Here is a 19,401-nt window from a genome sequence, read left to right as displayed (position 1 = left end):
TGGATGCTGCTTTACTGTGAACTTATTAAATAGAAGGACCACCCTGAAATAATGATGAGCCAGGCGTAGTGGTGGCAGGTGCCTTTAACTCCAGCATTCAGGAGGCCTAGATAGAAGGGGGTTGAGGTCAAGGCCAGTCTGGGCTGTCTGGAGAGTCTATTTAAATAAATAAGAAAATTATAAAACCAGAACATAAACCCCAAACCAATAACATAGTTGCCTATGATCCACACAGTAGGTTTGTTTCTGTCAGAGTGGCCACAGATACATTAGCTGTTGCAACTGCAAAGTCACAAACTGATAGAAAGTTTTCAGCCCTAGTATATTATGGATCCCTTATTTGTGTGGTCTGCTATTTTTATGTTTAAAGGTCCATTATTTATTGAACATTAGGCAGTATGTGACTGTAAGTATGTGGTTCTCTGAAGTTACAGTTTGTGTCCTTTTATCTGAATTTGTTTTGGGTTAGGTTCCTGCTGTGTGGTCTTGACTGGCCTGATAATTGCTATGTGGAGCCCAAGCTGCCCTCAGATTTATAGAGATCCTCTTAGAAGATTTTAAAAAAGATTTACTTGTTGTTTGTTTGCTTGATTTTGTATGTGTATAAGTGTTTTGCTTGCCTATGTGTATGTATAGCATGTTTATATTTGCTGCCTGAGAAGGTCAAAAAGGCTGTGTGATGCTTGCTGGTCGTGGTGGTGCACTCCTGCAATCCTAGCACTCAGAAGGCAGAGGCAGGTGGATTGCTGTGAGTTCAAGGCCAGCCTGGTCTATAAAGTGAGTCCAGGACAGCCAGGGCTGTTTACACAGAGAAATCCTGTCTCAAAAAACAACAACAAAAAGTTGTGGGATCAGAACTGGAGTTACAAGTGGCTGTGGGTATTGGGATCCAAACCTGGGTTCTCTCAGAACCCAGTGTGAGTTTGAGGCCAGCCTGGTTTACTAAGTGAGTCCAGGACAGCCAAGGAAGGCTACACAGAGAAACTCTGTCCCGGAAAAAACAAAAATAAATAAATTATAAACAAACAAAAACGGTAGGAAGTAAGAACCAGTTTCTAAAAATTGTCCTCTTCGGCACACACGTTAGTAATGACAATAGTAATAATGATGACAGAAATAATGACAACAATAATAAAAAGTCCTACCTGGCAGGCGGTAGTGGTACACGCCTTTAATCCTGGTCTACAGATTGAGTTCCAGGAGAGCCAAGGCTCACAGAGAAACCATCTCGAACACAAAACAAGAAGGAAGAGAAAAGAAAAGGAAGGAAGGAAGGAAGGAGACGGCAGCTGTCTGTAGAATGAGGAGGGTATAGAAATGTAGCTCTGTGGTAGTGTTTGTTTAGCATGGCCTAGGCCGTGGGTTACGTTCCTATTAGCAAATGTGGAAAACAAAAGAAAGAAAAGGGAGAAGGAGGAAGAGGAGGAAGGAAGACAGAAAAGACTGACTGCCCTTTCGCTTGAACAAGCTTCCTGTGCCATCCCTCATGTTTTTCTAAGAAGGCCATGTGCTAATTGCCCCATATTAGAGTTTAATTGTAGAAGTTCAAATCTTGAAATACTCGTCCTTCAAAAAAAAACAGTATTGGGCTGGAGAGATGGCTCAGTGGATAAGACCTGCTCTTCCTAGAGGTCCTGAGTTCAATTCCCAGCAACCACATGATGGCTCACAACCATCTATAATGTGATCTGATGCCCTCTTCTGGCACTGTATACATAATAATAAAATCTTAAAAAAAAAAAAGTATGTTGAATCTTGTTCAGAATTATCAAAACATATGTTTTTATGTTGTAAAAATGGCCATTTTCTTTACTTTAATCAATTTCTTTTGATTATTGAAAGGAATTAAATGTAGAATAGTTTTGCATAATAGAAAGACTAGTATACTTTTTTCATATTCCTAAAACTGGATTATGGGCCAGGAGGTGGTAGCACACGCCTTTAATCCCAGCACTTGGGGGCCCAAGGCAGGCGAATCTGTGAATTCAAGGCCAGCCTGGTTTACAGAACAAGTTCCAGGACAGAGAAACCCTGTCATCAAAAAGACTGGATTATGGGTTAATTTAACAAAGTTGCTTGGTTGCCTGCTTGATTTTTGTTTATAGAGACAGGGTTTCTTTGTGTAACCTTGGCTGTCCTTGCTCTGTAGACCAGGCTGGCCTCAACTCAGAGATCCATTTGCCTCTGCTTCCCGAGTACTGGTATTAAAGGCTTGTGCCACCACCACCCAACTACCTAAGGGGTTTAAATTCCACTAAAAGAAAGTGTTCCTATGTATAGTCTTGTAGCTGTAGGGCTGTACGTCATTTGGGGACTTGATAATACTTCTATCAGAAGGGGCTGCACGTTATATTGAATGTGCACAGTGTATTCTACTCGGGAAGCAGAGGCTGGTTTTGTCTACATAGTGAGTTCTAAGCCAGCCAGAGCTACACAGTGAGATTCTGCCTCAAAAAGCAAACCTAAGTATTTTCAAAGATTGCCAGGTCTATTCTGTGGAAGAAAATAATACATGGTGGGTACAAATCATGATCTTGATAGCACTTTCATTTGATACCAATTATTTAATAAAATGGAATACTAAAAACAGATTTGTTGTCAAGAAAAATCTCACTTCCTAAGTATGCATGTTCTTCCTGGAAATTAAGTTTTCCCTCCTTTAACAGGACATCTTACAGGAAAACACGAGAGACATTTCTCCATCTCAGGATGTCCGCTCTATCATAACCTCTCAGCTGACGAATGCAAGGTAATGGTTTGCTCCTTTATTCAGGGTGTACTCTTCAATGCTTGCTACTTGACCCACCCTTTGCTAACCTCTCGGAGTACAGCAGTGAAGGTATGAGGTCATGTTCTTACATGTCAGTGGAGGAAAGAATGAAAGAAAAGTTTTTTGATTTGTTTTTTTAACAAAAGCTAACTACAGAGCCGGGCGTGGTGGCGCACGCCTTTAATCCCAGCACTCGGGAGGCAGAGGCAGGCGGATCGCTGTGAGTTCGAGGCCAGCCTGGTCTACAAAGTGAGTCCAGGACGGCCAAGGCTACACAGAGAAACCCTGTCTCGAAAAACCAAAAAACAAAACAAAACAAAACAAAACAAAAGCTAACTACATGAACAAATAAAAGCAGTGTAATACGGGGGGCTGGAGAGATGGCTCAGCGGTTAGGGACACTGGCTGCTCTTCCGGATGTCCTGAGTTCAATTCCCAGCAACCACATGGTGGCTCACACTCATCAACAGTGTGATCTGATGCCTTCTTCTGGTGTGCAGTTGTACATGCCGGATACTGTATACATAATAAGTAATTCTTTAAAAAAAAAAAAAGTGTAATATGTGGTGAGTGCTCAGGAAGAAATGAATAAGGAGACTTATCCTTAGAATATTGGGAACTTCGTCACTGGCACCTTCATTTCCTTGATAACTGACTTCTTATCCTGCCAGGGAGGCATCTTTTCTACTCAGGCTGGGTTCCACCTTAGGGTCTCTTAACAAATCCACGAAGTTATTTCCTCTTTCAAACATTTTCAAATGTTCCTTTTCTGTTCACTTCTGCAGATACTGTTCCTCTTGGTTTCTATCAGTCATATCTATTCATGTCTAGTTCTTTTAAAATCTTCAAAAGCACAGTTCCTAAGTAACCTTTGAGACTTGGGGGTAATGTGTTTGAGATTTGAGCCTGAGGTCCTCTTTTGTGCGTTCCTGCTTGGGTTACTGCTAGCAAGGATGGAATCACAGCTAATTAAATAGACAGCTCAGGTATTCTTTGGACAAATTATCCAAACTAAATACTTCGACTACACTAAAGTGCTAGGTGTTTTTTGGTTGTTCTTTTGCTCTCAGTGTCTGGGTCACAGGTTTATGCTTGTGTGAGCAGGTCTCATTTGGAGAAGAATTCAGTTTCCTGTTCTCCTTGCTCCAGAAACCTGTTCTTATTTACAAGGTCTTGGGGTGGGGTTGGGAGAGTGTTTTTTCCATGTGTTTAAATTTTCACCAAGTAAAACTTGAAATGCGTACGTGTAGTTTTCTGCCAAAGACCCTGCTCTTTGTCTTCAGTGGACATCTTTGTACATGACACAGCTTGCCTTCTCTGTGGGCTCTTCCTGTTCTCTTTTCGCTGTCTTCAGGTGGCTGAGATTCAGAAGCTGACCAAACACACACACTTTTTCCCTGAAAATAACTCTGATGATGGTGTTTGTATGGCGTTCCTCTCCTGCTTGTCTTTAATCATAGCAGTGTGATAGCATGTCGTTTTGCATCAGCCTTCCTGAAGCGTGACTTTGTGGGGTACGACTTGAAGCAATATCTACACTTTAAGTACTTTAAGCAATTTATTTCAGAAATTTCAGATCAGGGAAGAAAATGCTGTATAAAGGGAAACATATCTGTTATAGGTTTTTCCTCTGTGCCCTCTACAGAGAAAATGAGACCAGCATTATCCATCTTTTTACCACTGGGCCATGTGCTTGGCGGAGGGCACTATTGGGCTGCTTCCCTGGCCTGGGGACAGCGCTTACATTTTAAGCTACCTGCATACGCATAATTGCTCGTGTATTTCCTAGTAGTTTGTGTGGCTGCATATAACGTTTTATGGATAGCAAAGGATTCAGTGACTAAGATAAGAATCAAAACCCATAAAACACGTGCAGTCAAGGAGTTTGCATTCCCATGGAGAAACCTATAAATTAATAAGGAAACGTAAGTTTATGTAAAGATAAACACTATGATAAACCAAAAGAGAGAGTCCATTTTCAAGGTGGGAGTACAGTGCTTTTGTTAGAATAAGGTCATGCCTACATGGGGTTGGCATATGATCTAGAGTGTGGATGGTGTCAGAGTAACGGTATGTGAAGACCATAGAGTGGAAATAGCTAAGGAGAAGGAACAGTAAGTACAGTGGCCATAGGCTGGGGATGGACTGTTGGGTTTGAAGGTAGATTGTGTGATGGCTGTGTGATTGGATTGGATTGTGGATGGGTGGTGTGGGATTATGGTTTATTCTGATGACAGTTGGAACTATTTGGAGGGCCCAGGCAGAGGAAGGGTGGGTTATTGAAACAATAACTATTTAGCATGTAGAGAATGACTGGGGAAAAAAGAGGTGACACAGGACAGGTGGATTGGAAGCCTGCTTCGAAGTCTGTGCAGTAAATGATAGCTTGGACCGGTGTGGTGTCTGTAAATGTCTACGGAAAGATTGGATTCTGCATGAGTTTTGCAGGAGAGCAAACTAGGAGACGGGCTCAGTGTAGAGATGGGAGGAAAATGAAGGATTACATCCAGGTTTTGAATTGATCAGCTGTTGAGGTGATAACATTTGTTGATAGTGGAGCAGATGTGAGAGATATTGGTTGTTCCGCAATGCAGCCCCCTAGGCAGGTGGATGTGAGATGTCCGTTCCCAAAGGGTGACAGGGAGACCAATGAGCATGATGTGATTTCTGTCTACAGTTCTACCTCCCTATAGACTTGAATTCAGGTTTTCCCCTTCCTGTCTCCTTATCTTCACCCCTCACCGCTTTCCCAGCACCTGTGGCTGGGTCTCACCTTCCTATGCTGCACAGGCTGGGTTTGGACTCCTAAGCTGCCTCAGCCTGTCTGCTAACTAGGCCTATAGGCAGATGTCACTGTGTCCATCCTGAACCCAGGTTTTTCTGATGTTTTCTTCATACTTCCTTACTCCCTTGTACTTCTTCATAGTTTCCTATCAGCATAGTGGAAGAACTTCCAGGCCAGAGTCCTCATTTTTACCAAAAGTCTCAACTTTTCAATATTTAGCTGTGATCATTTCATTTCCTTGATATTTAGTGGCTGAGAAAGCACCGGCTCGCCTCATCTTTTTTTAATAGAGATAGTAATAATCAATAATAAGAATACATATACTTTCAAAGCATAGTGCAAATACAAGGAATTATTACAGACTCTTATGCTTAAGGAAATGTAGTCTTAGAAGCAGGTGGATTTATTGACATTGTTGATGGTTGCAGGTGAGAGCACAGAGCCGGGATAAGCAGATAGAAGAGAGGATGCTGTCCCACAGGCAAGATGGCAACAACAGGCATGCAACCAGGCACCAGGTAGGGGCCTCGTGAAAGCTCGGGCCAGCCACAGTCTGAGGTCTGTCTTTTGGATCTCCTTTGCCCCATCACTGTCTTGATAGGCAAACCCATGCCTCTTGTTTCCCACAACACATCAAAATCACTGGTCTTCCAGATACCAACTTGAAATTTTCAACTAGTAATTTTTCATAAAGCAAACATTTCTATCTCAGAAGTAGAGGTATCAAGCTATTTGTAATAATAATAGTAACAAGTAATAGTATAAATATTTTGGTTATTTTGAAAGGTTACATCGCATTTCCATTTCCTCATTTTGCATCCTTATTTTAACCTGTTGTGGTTGGCTTTCAAACACCTTTGACTTTGCTGGCCTATTTTCGATATCACCAGTGGCATTTAACCCTTATCGGCTGGGCCAGTTTCTACTTCTGTCTTTCTGTGAATTGCAGAAAGCGTCCTTGTTCAGTCGTAATTGTCCTCTCTGAACATTCAGACTGCATAGATCGCACTTAGTTCCTTACTTCTTTTAAATGACTTTGGTCTTTCTGAGAACTCTATACCATTACCAAGAAGAGATTGCATACATAATCCTTCAAGGCCTTGAGCAAGTCTTAGCTCTTACAGGAATTCTTCCAAGACCTTCTCCTACAACTAATAAATGTTTCCTGCGTATTCTTCTAATGTACTTTTCTCCCAGATGTTGGCCTTTGTAAAGTATTAGTCATAGCTCATCATATACGTGTCTGTTTGTGCAGTTAGGTGATAGGTGACTAGCCGAGGAGGCACAGTGATAAGGAGCCATCCATGTGCATCTGAGTACTCTGATTCTCTTATTGGCTGTGGTGTTCTGGGCAGGCCAGATGGTAAACTTCATGTCTTTGTTAATATGAAGGAATGAATAATGCCCACCTGATGGGTCAGCCATCTAATGTGTGTATAGTACCGAACTTCAGGCCTTTAGCCTAAAAACAATCTGTAGTCATGGGCTTTTCTTTCTTTCTTTCTTTCTTTCTTTCTTTCTTTTTTTCTTTCTTTCGATACAGGGTTTCTGTGTGTAGCCCTGACTGTCCTGGAACTCTCTCTGTAGACCATGCTGGTGTAGAACTTGGAGATCACCTGCCTCTTCTCCCAAGTGCGGGGATTAAATTCATGTTCCACCACCACCCAGCACATTTTTTAAATGAGAATCTTGTTATATATCCCTTAGAGGTCTGGCCTGGAATTTATAGCAGTTTTTCTGCTTCTGTTGGGATTATAAACATGAATCATAAAGCTCCTCCCTCCTCCATTGTGACTTCCACTCTTTATTCATATTAATTAAAATAAGTCTGCATTCCAGAAATGGCAGTAAGAACTATGGTTTGGGTGGGAAAATAATCTACTTTAGAATTATAAAATTAACATTATTAGCTATGTGTTTCTGACAATTTGTTTCTTCTTGTTTGCTTGTTTTGTTTTTGTTTTCTTTTAGTTCCGAGTGGTGACCCATGCTGATAATTCCAGTACTTTAGAGAAACAAGAATTGTCAGCCAGGGATAGATAGAGAAGACCCTTTCTCACTTTTGAAAAAATAAAAAGCTTCACATAACAGTTTGGGTTTGTTTGTTTGTTTTTTCAAGACAGGGTTTCTCTGTGTAGCCTTGGCTGTCCTGGACTCACTTTGTAGACCAGGCTGGCCTTGAACTCAGAGATCCGCCTACCTCTGCCTCCCAAATGCTGGGATTAAAGGTGTGTGCTACCACACCCGGCTAGCAGTTTGGATTTGTAATCCCAGGATTTAGGAGGTGAAAGCAAGATCAGAAGTTCTAGGTTATATGAGATCCTATCTTTAAACAAAACAAAACAAAACAAAATTTTTTTTTTTTTTTTTTTGGTATTTTGAAGTTTATCATAGTGAGTTTTCTAGCTAGCTTCTCAGTTTTGTTTTTCTTTTAGGCACCGACAGAAAGACAGCTGCGGTATAAGGAAAAGGTGGCTGAACTCAGGAAAAAAAGAAATTCTGGATTGAGCAAAGAGCAGAAGGAGAAGTATATGGTGAGGAAAACTCCAGTACTTAATTAGTCTGAACTCTGCTGTCACATTTGAGTCTGAGTGTCTGCCTTACAGATTACTTAGCTATTTTCTGTGAGAGTATCCAATGAGTTCCAGGGGTGCTCTTTGTCAGCTAGTGCCCTCCCCCAAGTTGGAGCTGTTGAGTGGAGACGGGGTTGCACAGGTGAAAGAGGGCTTATGTTTTTGGAGGCTCCATCCTCTAGGCCTAGGCCTAGAGGCAGAACCCCTTCACAAATTTGAAATGATTACATTAAGAAGGTCCTGTTGGTGCAGCTCTGTAATCCTAATTACTCTGCAGGCTGAGGCAGGAGGATATGAGCTCCAGACCTCCCTGGCTAGCAGGTGAGTTCCTGGCCAGCCTCAGCACTTAGCGAGGCACTGTTCCCAAATGAAAAATAAGGGCTTAGTTGCATGTGTAAAGGGCCTCGGTTCACTCTGCAGTACTAGGGAGGAAGGCAAATTTGTCTACTAGAACAAATAATAACATTAGAAATGGCTGATAATATAAAATACTCAGGGGCTAAGGACACACAGCTGAGCATCAGAGCACTAACTGAATATAATACACATTTTATAATAGTAAGGAAAAGGTAAGTATATACAGAAGATAAGATTAATCTACCTAAAAATAGCCACAGTTAACATTTTAGTAAGTTTTTAGCTGTTTATATTGTAACTATGTATTTTGTCATTTTCATCATTAAACCATACCACCCAGTTGTCCATATTTTCACTTCAAGATCTTGAACTAATGTCCTCATTAAAGTTCAAGACTTTAATAAGCCTTCAAACCTTTATTATAAAACAGCATTTTAGGTAAAGATTTACTTGGACTGGAAGTGTATTAGTACATGGTTTCTACTGAAATATAGCCAACCATGGTGCTCTCTGCCTGGAGGCTAACCTGGGCAGTGGTGGGAGACCCTGTTTCAAAAACAAAACTAAAGAAAAAGTCAGGAGTGGTGAGTGACTCACTTGCAGGGAGACCATGAGTCTGAGGCCCTAGAGACCTAGGCCATCTGTACTAGACAGTAAGACCTTGTCTTGAGAAAAAAGAAATGGGAGAGAGACCAAAAATCCAGTAAAAATCACCCACCCAAGATATATGTATATATTGTGTAGTGTGTTGATGTGTGTTCTCGTTGTCTTCTTCTGAGTTTTTTTCTTTATAAAATTGGGTGTTACTCTGCTTTGTCTTTGGAGTAGGCAATAAATGTATGATTTGTAAGTTGTAGCTGAACTTACTGGGAGTCTGTAGCTAAACACACAGTGGAGGTCTCTGGGAGCGGGCTGTCAGGTCAGATGCATGCTTGCCCCTGCCTGCTCAGTGTTGGTAAGTTAAGTCAAGCTGTGGAAGCACAATGAAATGGAGTCATTCACTGAGAGGCTGCGATGCACTCTTCACCCACATGACAGTCCTAGGGTGCATCTGGTCACTCCACAAAAGGGCTTAGAAAAGGTAGTGGACCTTCAGTTAGCACAGGGAGAAAGAGCATCTGATGTAAAAGCTCTTGAGCTGTTTCGCCTTACAGACACCGGCTTTTCACAAGCTTGAGATAGGTTATTTGGATTCTTCCTGATTTAAAAATGGCTAGGTAGAAATTTGTTGTTTATTTTTTGCCTTCTGAAATAGGGTCTCATATGTGGCCAGAGCTGTCCTGAAGTTGATTCTATACCTCCTAGGTGCTGGGATTACAAGCCTATGACACTACCCCTAGCTAGTTTGTTTTTGTTTTTTGGCCTGGGGAAGCAGCTCAGTTAGTTGTGCGTGTGTTTGTCTGTATGCAGGACATGCACATTGATTCCCCAGCACTGTGGTTTCGGTCATGCCTGTAATTCTAGCATTGAAAGTGAAGGTAGGGCCTACATGAGATCCTTACATAAAAAAGTAAGAAAGGGGGCAAGTCTGTCCTCTTAAAAACTAGAAGAACTCAGTAATACTTAGAATGTAAATCTTAATTCACAGAGACCAAAGTTCAAAAAGACCTACAGCAGATTGAACCATATTTAACCATAGGAAATGTTTGTGGGGTGAATGTTTTCTTTAGATGTTGATGTGTGTATTAAGCATGGAATGTTCTTTCTGGGATGAGTCTCCTACTCCTGTAACCCCCATTGTCTTCCTTCTGGGGTAGGTGGAGCCTAGAGCAGAGAGGGAGGGGCTAGAATCAGTTTTAAAGGAAAGTCTCCCTTCTCCTTCACCTTCCTTCCAGAGAAAGGAACCTTGTAGTAACCAGCTTGGTAAGATATGAAAATTATTTTAATTTTTCTTGATGTTTAATAAGACACTATTAAACATTCCAGGAGCTGCTTTCCCTCTGCACTTGCCTGGGTTGTAACGTGGGAGCCTTACAAGCTGGCAGTGAGTAGTGTCAGAAGCAGTTTCCGAGGCCCACTAGCCCAGCTGCCCTCCCTTGCTTCAGATATTCCTTCCAGGCAGTATCTTTAAGCACCAGTGCTTGGAGACTCTGCTTCTTTCTCAGGGACTGTAGTCAATAAGGGAGGGAGACCCTACACACACAGAGACCTGGATGAGGCACAGACCACGCCCACGCACCTGTTTTCACAGATCCTTTATCAAGCAGGGAAGATAAGTTGAAGTGGCTGCTTTCTGACTCAGGCAGGAGAATAACAAATTGCAGGTGTCAGTTGAAAGAGGAGACAAGGAGAAGGCTGTGCTAGACTGGGCTAGGACGTGGTGGTGTGTTTTGTTTTGTTTTGTTTTGTTTTGTTTTTTTTTGGTTTTTCGAGACAGGGTTTCTCTGTGAGCCTTGGCCATCCTGGACTCACTTTGTAGACCAGGCTGGCCTCGAACTCACAGCGATCCACCTGCCTCTGCCTCCCGAGTGCTGGGATTAAAGGCGTGCGCCACCACGCCCGGCTGTGGTGGTGTGTTTTGATTAGGCATGTATTAGGTGAACCAAAGGGGGCTTTTGATTGTTGGACTTCAGCTGGACCTTGGTACTCAGCTTCAGGAGGAAGTGACCAAATCAGCTTTCGGAATGTAATCTAGTGGTTTTTAGCAAGGCAGAGGGAATGGGGGAGAAGGGCAAGGCTGCCAGACCATGTTTGCCAGGCTTGAGTTTGCCAGAGTTCCTTCAGTCACCTCTAGAATTCTAGGATTTGCAGTGCCTCGTGGGGCCTGCTGGCCCTTATGTTGCTCAGGTTCATAGGGCGGACAGGGGCAGCCTCTGACATTGACTGTAACCATTGTGCCTGAGCTCAGACCACCACACCCAGTGAGAGGTACTTCGTAAATAGCTTCTGATTCAGCTTGGCAGCCATTGGAATGAGATAAAGTCAAGTTCTACACTTGAGACTATATCACCCCCTGATTGTCTTTCCTAGGAACACAGACAGACCTATGGGAACACTCGGGAGCCTCTCTTGGAAAATCTGACAAGCGAATATGACTTAGATCTTTTCCGAAGAGCACAAGCCCGAGCTTCTGAAGATTTGGTGAGCATCAAAACCCTCACAATGTGGGGAGGACTCTTGTGAAAAGCCAAGAAAAGTGATTAGCAACCAGTCTGATGGGAATTGAGTAGTAACTGCTGAAATCTCTTCCCTTCCCCCTGTCTCCTCATAGTCTTCCCACTTTCATGGAAAACATGTCACACTCTTCTCATCCCCTCCCTCCTGTCTTCCTCAACTGGAGGAGCAGTTTGCCTTGAGGTAGGGGATGGCTAAAATTCTGGATGCCCCTTTGTCTCTGTTGGGTAAAATTTATAATTTTGAGACCTCGGGACTTGGGGACTGCAGGACCACCCTTTTTGTAGGGTTCTGAAGGAGTGATAAACATGTTTTTGTTTAGATCCCCAGTGTGGGATGAGGAACAGACTTGTGAGAGAGCAGGGTGGTTTTCCACTTAGAAGTTGAATCACTTTGTGGGGGAGCTTGGATGTTGCCAGCTGAAAACATCCTAGTAGAGACTCTGAAAGGAGATATATATAAATGAGCCCAAAACAAGAGGCTTGAGAGAGGACTTGGGATTGTTTTGGCTGTTCATCAACACTTGGAGAGACGCTCCTAGAGAGAAGTGCTCCAGGAAGGCTTCAAGGCTTTGGGCTCCGGCAGAGGCTCTAGGCCTCAGCTGCTGTTCCCAGTTCCAGCAGCAACCTTTGTTGAATTGTTGGTCCTGCTGACTATGCCAGGAGAATCATTTCTCAGAACTGATATCCTTAAAGTTTCATTATTGTGTTCTTTAATCTCCTTTTCCTATTGTTTGGGTTAGTTGGGTTGTAAGTACCTGTGATGAAACAAATGTTCTAAGGCAAATTTAGTTTGTTGCGTTAATTTCATCTCCCCCCCTCGGTCCTTTTCGTACATCAGTCTCAGGAGGTCGGGTTTGGGGTCTGCTCTAGTCTGGGATATTTGTTGGTTGCCACCTCCTGGTTTTCTTTCCCATTAATTGTCTAAGGCCAACTGCCACGGACCACTAGCTCAGTCGGGAAATAGGTCCTTGGGATTGGGGTTTTGGAGTGTCGGCAAAGTGACGCCTTATTTCTGTTCACTGACACTCCAAAAACCCCCAATTCCAAGGACCTATTCCCCGACTGAGCTAGTGTCCGGGACAGCCAGCCAAGTCCCAATCTTCCAGCTGGTTACAGAAAATAATTGCCTAGTGTGCACTTGTAATCCTAGCCCACTGAGGTGGAGGAGCACCAGGAGGGCACCTGCTGAGTTCAAGCCTCACTATCCTCAGGATCCTCTTGTAAGGAGGAGAGAACTGACTCCCATGAACTGTCCTCTGACCTCTCTTTTTTTAAAAAGATTTATTTATTATTATGTATACAGTGTTCTGCCTGCATGTACACTTGCATGCCAGAAGAGGGCATAAGATCACATTATAGATGGTTGTGAGCCACCATGTGGTTGCTGGGAAATGGACTCATGACCTCTGGAAGAGTAGGTGGCGCTCTTATCCACTGAGCCATCTCTCCAGCCCCCCTCTGACCTCTCTTGCATTTACGTGCACATAGTATAAATAAAAATTAATTTAAAAATTGAAAACACGATTAGCCGGGCGTGGTGGCGCACGCCTTTAATCCCAGCACTCGGGAGGCAGAGGCAGGCGGATCGCTGTGAGTTTGAGGCCAGCCTGGTCTACAAAGTGAGTCCAGGATGGCCAAGGCTACACAGAGAAACCCTGTCTTGAAAAACCAAAAAATAAAAATAAAAATTGAAAACACGAAGCCAAGAAAGGTCGAGGACTGTAGCTCTCTCAGCAGTGTGATTACCTGGGGTCCAGGACACCCTGGGGTCCACCTCCAGCACCACAGAAATCTGCTGTACATGCCTGTAACTGAAGCATCTGAAAACGAAGGCAGAAAAGTCAGGAGTTCTAGGTCATCCTCGTTACATCTTCATTTCAGGGTGGGCTAAAATACAAATGAGCCCCCCCCCCCCTTTTTCTTTTCCTTTGAGATACCTGGGCAGTATAGCTGGCAGGTTTTCTGTAAACCTGCCTGATTTTCCAAGCATTTGCTGTTTTTGCGGAGAATCCACATTCAGTTCCCAGCACCCTGGTGGTGGCTTGTAGCCACCTATAACTCTAATTTTATGACATCTGATGCCTTTTTCTGACCTCTGCAGGCACTAGGCATACATGTGGGGTACATATATATGTGAAAACAAAATTTCCATACACATTATATAAATAAAAGTCTAATTTTAAAATCAAAGATAAAGAATTCTAATCCTTATTTATTTTGGTTTCTTCTTGGTAATAGGAGAAGTTAAGGCTTCAAGGCCAAATCACTGAGGGAAGCAACATGATCAAAACAATTGCTTTTGGCCGCTATGAGCTGGATACTTGGTACCACTCTCCCTATCCTGAAGAGTATGCACGGCTGGGACGGCTCTACATGTGTGAATTCTGTTTAAAATACATGAAGAGCCAAACAATACTCCGCCGACACATGGTATGTTTTCTTGTTCCACTGCTGCAACCATGGCCGGGAGGGGGATGTTACACAGTTTCCTAGTTATGTCCAAGAGATGACATCTCCCCAGCGTCCATAGCAATGGGGTGGAAATGTACGGAACTGAAAGTTACAGTTAGGGTAACCCTTGCCAGAACCAGTGCTGCATGGCATCTTAACTAATACCTGTCCACAAACATCTTTTCTCATTTCCCGTCTCATTTCCCGTCCATTGTTTCTTCTTCAGAATATGAGTTACCTCTTCTACAGTTTGTACCAAACTCAGTGAAAACATATTTTATTAGATAAGACAGTATGGCTCATATTTTAGATGGTGGGTGTCTGTGAAATGTGTGTTAACTGAATGCATATAGAAGGGAGATTCAGGCTGGGCTGAATCCCAGCACTCGGGAGGCACAGGCACGTGGATCTGTGAGCTCAAGGCCAGCCTGGTCTACAAAGTGAGGCTAGGACTACAAGAGAAACCCTGTCTCAAAAAAACAAACAAAAAAGGGGAGCTCTCCCTGTAATGGGTGATGAAAGTAAAAGAATGGATTGGTAGTTTGCATTTCTGAACATTCTTTGCTTTAAGATAGGAAAGGCTGCGCGCGCACACACACAACACAACACCCATACACACAGCCTCACACTCACTGGGTAAGTACTGTACCACTGAGCTACATGCCCAAACCCAGAACATACTTCTTAGAGGATGAGTATGTGAATTTTATTTGTATTAAGAAGGTCTCTAGCTTAGGCTAGCCTCAAGCTTGTAGCTGTTTTCCTGCCTGTCTATAAGAGTGTTGACATGACCGACCACTGTGTCTAGTAAATTATTTAGTAAGAAATTTTCTATATGTGTAAACTTTGTGTTTGTGTGTGTGTGCGCGTGCACGTGCATGTGCATACACACTATGGCATATTGTGAAGACAAGCGAACAACTTGTGGGAGTTAGTTCTCTCCTCCTACTATGTGGTCCCAGAATCAAGTAGGAGGCATCAGTCTTGGCAGCGCACACCTGTACCTGCTTCCCGCTCTCACTGCAGAGCCAGGCTTAAGCGGGAGAGAACTTGGCTTGCTGCCTGGGGTGCTGGGCACCAGCTCCAGCACTATGAATCGAACATTTTGAGAATAAAGAAAGGGTTACTTTGGAACCAAGTGCCTTCCAGCTTCCTGCTGTCCAGCTAGACCTCCTAGCTTTTAAAAGAGGCCATGGAAGGATTTTCTCTTTATCTAAGATGTGGCAGGAGGTGGGCAGGTAGGGAGTGCTCGTGACCTTCTTCTGTGCGGATCTGTTTTCCAGTCTGCACACATGACGTAGCATGGTGGTGGGAAGTGACTGGTAATGGTGAGCATAGCGTATTTAGCAACACTAAGCTGCTTAAGAACTAATTTCCTGTTGGCATGAGGCATTTTATTGTAAGCAAGAGTATTCTTATTTATCTAGCTTTTACGTAGTAGGTGATTTAATATCTTGGGCTGAGATAATGCCAAAAATAATCCAGAAAACTTGAGCCAAACAGCTATAGAAATGCCATAGCTATATTGCAACAGCTTAAGAAGGCTTTAACTTTCTGAAAACAACTGATTTCACTGTCTCAAGTGTGTTCAACAATTCTTATACTCAGTTAAGCACAGTTAACCTGCAATTCCTTTTCCTGGTGAAGGAACAGGGATGTAGAAAGATGTTACTGCTTCATGTGAACTCTGCTCTCTTTAGGCCAAGTGTGTGTGGAAGCACCCCCCTGGTGATGAGATATATCGCAAAGGCTCCGTCTCTGTGTTTGAAGTAGATGGCAAGAAAAACAAGGTAAAACATGGCGACTTGAGGGAAAGGGGCGCTAGTGTCGAGTGTTGATAGGGCTCCAAAGTAATGTTTTGTCATCGCGAAATACTTGTAAGGGCGAAAGGAATTAGTTCTGATTCATGGATAGAGTGGTGTGATCATTCTTTGGTTTGGGTGAGTTTCGAAGTCGCTGGCCTTCACACAAACTCCCCTTTTCCGCTTTCAGATCTACTGCCAAAATCTCTGCCTTTTGGCGAAGCTTTTTCTGGACCATAAGACATTATACTATGATGTAGAGCCTTTCCTGTTCTACGTTATGACAGAAGCGGACAATACCGGCTGTCACCTGATTGGATATTTTTCTAAGGTCAGCAGGATCTGGTGATTTAGAAGCTTAACCACAGCAACATTATGGGTATTGGCGTTAGAAGGCTCACATATCTGATGGGGAAGCAGACCAGGGATAGCCTTCCCATAAGCAAAAGAAGAAAGACAAATATGGACCACAGATGGCTTCATGGAAACCATCATTTCAGGATCTTACTCCGATATCCAGGCATAGAATCATATGCAGTAGGCTGGCATCAACCTCCGGATTACAAACATGTTTCAGGACACCTACCTGATACTGTTGTTTGTTTGTTTGTTTTTGTTTTTAGGTTTTTCAAGACAGGGTTTTTCTGTGTAGCCTTGGCTGTCCTACACTCACCTTGTAGACCAGGCTGACCTCAAACTCACAGCGATCTGCCTGCGTCTGCCTCCCGAGTGCTGGCATTAAAGGCCTGCGCCACCATGCCCGGCTCCTGATTCTGTTATTAGAAGGTTCTGTGCTTGTAGGTTGGAGACATTAATTGCTGGCCTGGCCCCATCCTGTGAATTTAAAACACATCATGTAGTTGAGCCAACTTCTGGCTTTGCCTTTCTCCATTTTAAGTTAAAATCAGGAACCTAGGGTTGCTTGTTCTCCAGGTGGGTTTACTGTGGGTTCACTAAAGGCCAGTCCCTTTAGTGGTGGTACCTCTTTGCTTTAAAAGATAAAAGACCAAATCTAGCTTATAGTTTTCTTTTGCTCTGTTGAGGTGGGATCTCCCTATTAGTCCTGGCTGGCCTAGAACTCAAAGAGATGATCCTGCTTTTGTCTCCTCAGTGCTGGGTTTGTTACCAGTTTTTTAATGTAGTGTAACAACTTTATTAATAGTTTTTTGAGAGAGGGTTAAACAGGTAATAAAGTGAGTTGGTCTATTTTGACCTTCTTAGGAATTCTGTTAGGATCCTCTCTTTTGAGTAGGCAAACTGCCTTCTAAAACAGTGCTTCTTAAACAGGGCTCCTAGTAGGTTGGCTTGGCCCTCTTGGCTCTGGCATGCTCCTGGAGTTAGCCCCTAAATTGGCACTGGTGATCTCAGACCCTCAGGCTAACAAGTTGCCCATCATGAAGCGGTAACAGCCCTGGGCCTTATAGCCCATCGGTTCTCAGCCTTGGGCTGCGATCCCTTTGTGGGGGCACCAAGGGACCCTTTCACAGGAGTTGCCTAAGACCATCAGAAAACAGATATTTACAATTCATAGCTGCAGCAAAACTTAGTTATGAAGTAGCAATGAAAATAATTTTACGGTTGGTCATCACAACATGAGGAATTATATTAAAGGGTCACAGTATTAGGAAGGTTCAGAACCACTGTTCAAGTCTCATTTTCTATCTAGGATTGGGGGTGGGAGGTGGTGGAACTTCTGGTTTCAATGCCTCATGATCTGCTGTTCTCTTCTTGATTTTAGGAGAAGAATTCATTTCTCAACTACAACGTATCCTGTATCCTCACCATGCCTCAGTATATGAGACAGGGCTATGGCAAGATGCTCATTGATTTCAGTAAGTGGTCCTACTAAGCGTCAGTTCTTCAAGGCGGGACTCTGGGGATGTTTTTGGTCACTTGTGTCCTGTTTTCTTGACAATTCCTACCATGCAGTGATAACTAGTGCAAGTAGGAACTCTTTATCAATGAATACAAAACCTTGAGTTGCCGCTGAGGAGATGCAGAGAATAATAAATTAAGTTTTGCAAGGATTAGCCCATTTGAGACCGAGACAGCGCAGGTGTGTGCTTAAGGCTTTGATGCTTGGGATTTCATGTATGAAAGCACTGTGGAGGTAATCCGTGTACCTGATTCAGGCTTTGGGTATTGTACTCCTCATTCATCATGGGTGTCAGGTGTGAATTTATCTACCCACTGACATGTAACTCGCAGATTAACTGGAGGGTGGTTCTTAGTACATTGCTTGTTAGCTTGGTGGGTATGTGTGAAGATGAGAGTACAACTGGCAGGAGTGTTCTCCCTCCTCGCTGTGGGTCCTGGGTCTGAACTAAGGCCATCAGCTTGGTGGCAAGTACCTTAAACCAGTGGTCCTCAACCTGTGGGGCTTACATTTCAGATATCCTACATATCACATACTTATAATTCATGACAATAGCAAAATTCAATTATGAAACAGCAAGCAAAAAAAATTAATTTTATGGTTGGAGGGGGTCACCACTACATGAGGAACTGTACTAAAGGGTCACAGCAAAAGGGTCACAGCAGTAGGAAGGGTGAGAACCACCGCCTCACACTGTTGATTTAGAATGGCTGTAAGTATTGTGCTGACAAGCTCTCTGCAGACATGAATTACGGTGCTATGGGTTGTGAGTACAGTGCTTCTGAATCAACAGATGTGTTTTAAGCTGTTTTAAACAGAAATAGAGAAAAGAACATTATACATAGAAAAGCTGGTGACACTCTGGCCAGAGGCTTTCAAGAAGCAAGCATACTCCTGGAGTATTGGTTCAGTATTTGCTAAGTCTGCATTCTACTGTGACAAACCAGAGTATCCCTGTCAGCGTGCACTGTCATTGCATTAGAGTCGGGGCTTGGTTGTAGAGATGGTTCAGTAGTCTTGCAGAGAACCCAGGTTCCGGTTTCCAGCCTCCACATGGCAGCTCACAACCAGCTGTAACTCCAGTTCCAGGCGATCTGACGCTCTCTTCTGGCCTCTACACACCGTGCACATACATGTAGGCAGACACCATACACATAAAATATATAAATCTTTTTTTGAAAAAAAATTTTTTGGGGGGTCATATCTGTATGTTCACATGTAACAGCCAGAAGTTGCTGGTGTCTTCCTCCATTTCTGGCTTATTTACTAACAGAGCATCTCTCATTAAACTGAGAGCTCGCACTGGCTAGTCTAGCTAGCATGCATGTCCTGGAACTCCCATCTATATCTCTAAAAGGCTGAAGTTACTGGTGGCCACCATGCCTGACCTACTTTTATGAAGTTTCTGGGGCTTACAAACCCTGGTTCTCATGCTTATATGAAAAGTGCTTTGTCTACTGAGCCATCTCTCTAGTCCCAAGATAAGAAATTTTAAAGCCAGCCCGGGTTAACTTTTAAAGAAAAAAGAAAGGGCTGCTGTATTGTGTAATGGAAGGACTTCCCCCTCTGTTCTTAGCAAGCATCTCTAGAGAAAGGGCTATTAAAGCTCCTAGTGATGGCTTCTAGGGTTGTTTCTAGGTGCCTGTTAGAAGGCACTTAGGTACTGTGAGC

At 43.2% G+C, this 19,401-nt stretch overlaps 1 protein-coding gene across 3 annotated transcripts in view; it reads left to right on the top strand.

The window, feature by feature from the left end:
• Kat7 (lysine acetyltransferase 7) overlaps positions 1–19,401 on the top strand; it is a 36,455-nt gene that overhangs the window by 13,981 nt on the left and 3,073 nt on the right. For 2 of the 3 annotated variants that reach the window (XM_051158359.1, XM_051158357.1), the window contains exons 5-12: positions 2,667–2,749; positions 5,984–6,073; positions 7,991–8,089; positions 11,456–11,566; positions 13,840–14,031; positions 15,753–15,842; positions 16,045–16,185; positions 17,593–17,686. In XM_051158359.1, the coding sequence (XP_051014316.1) occupies positions 2,667–2,749; positions 5,984–6,073; positions 7,991–8,089; positions 11,456–11,566; positions 13,840–14,031; positions 15,753–15,842; positions 16,045–16,185; positions 17,593–17,686 (900 nt within the window). The remainder of the gene's footprint in view (positions 1–2,666; positions 2,750–5,983; positions 6,074–7,990; positions 8,090–11,455; positions 11,567–13,839; positions 14,032–15,752; positions 15,843–16,044; positions 16,186–17,592; positions 17,687–19,401) is intronic. The other variant, XM_051158358.1, reaches the window with a different exon arrangement.

This window comes from Acomys russatus, chromosome 16 (genome assembly GCF_903995435.1).
Source record: "Acomys russatus chromosome 16, mAcoRus1.1, whole genome shotgun sequence".
In the NCBI taxonomy this organism is placed as follows: domain Eukaryota; kingdom Metazoa; phylum Chordata; class Mammalia; order Rodentia; family Muridae; genus Acomys; species Acomys russatus.
The sequence above is the reverse complement of the archived record's forward strand: the minus strand, read 5'-3'. Positions and strand labels throughout refer to the sequence as shown.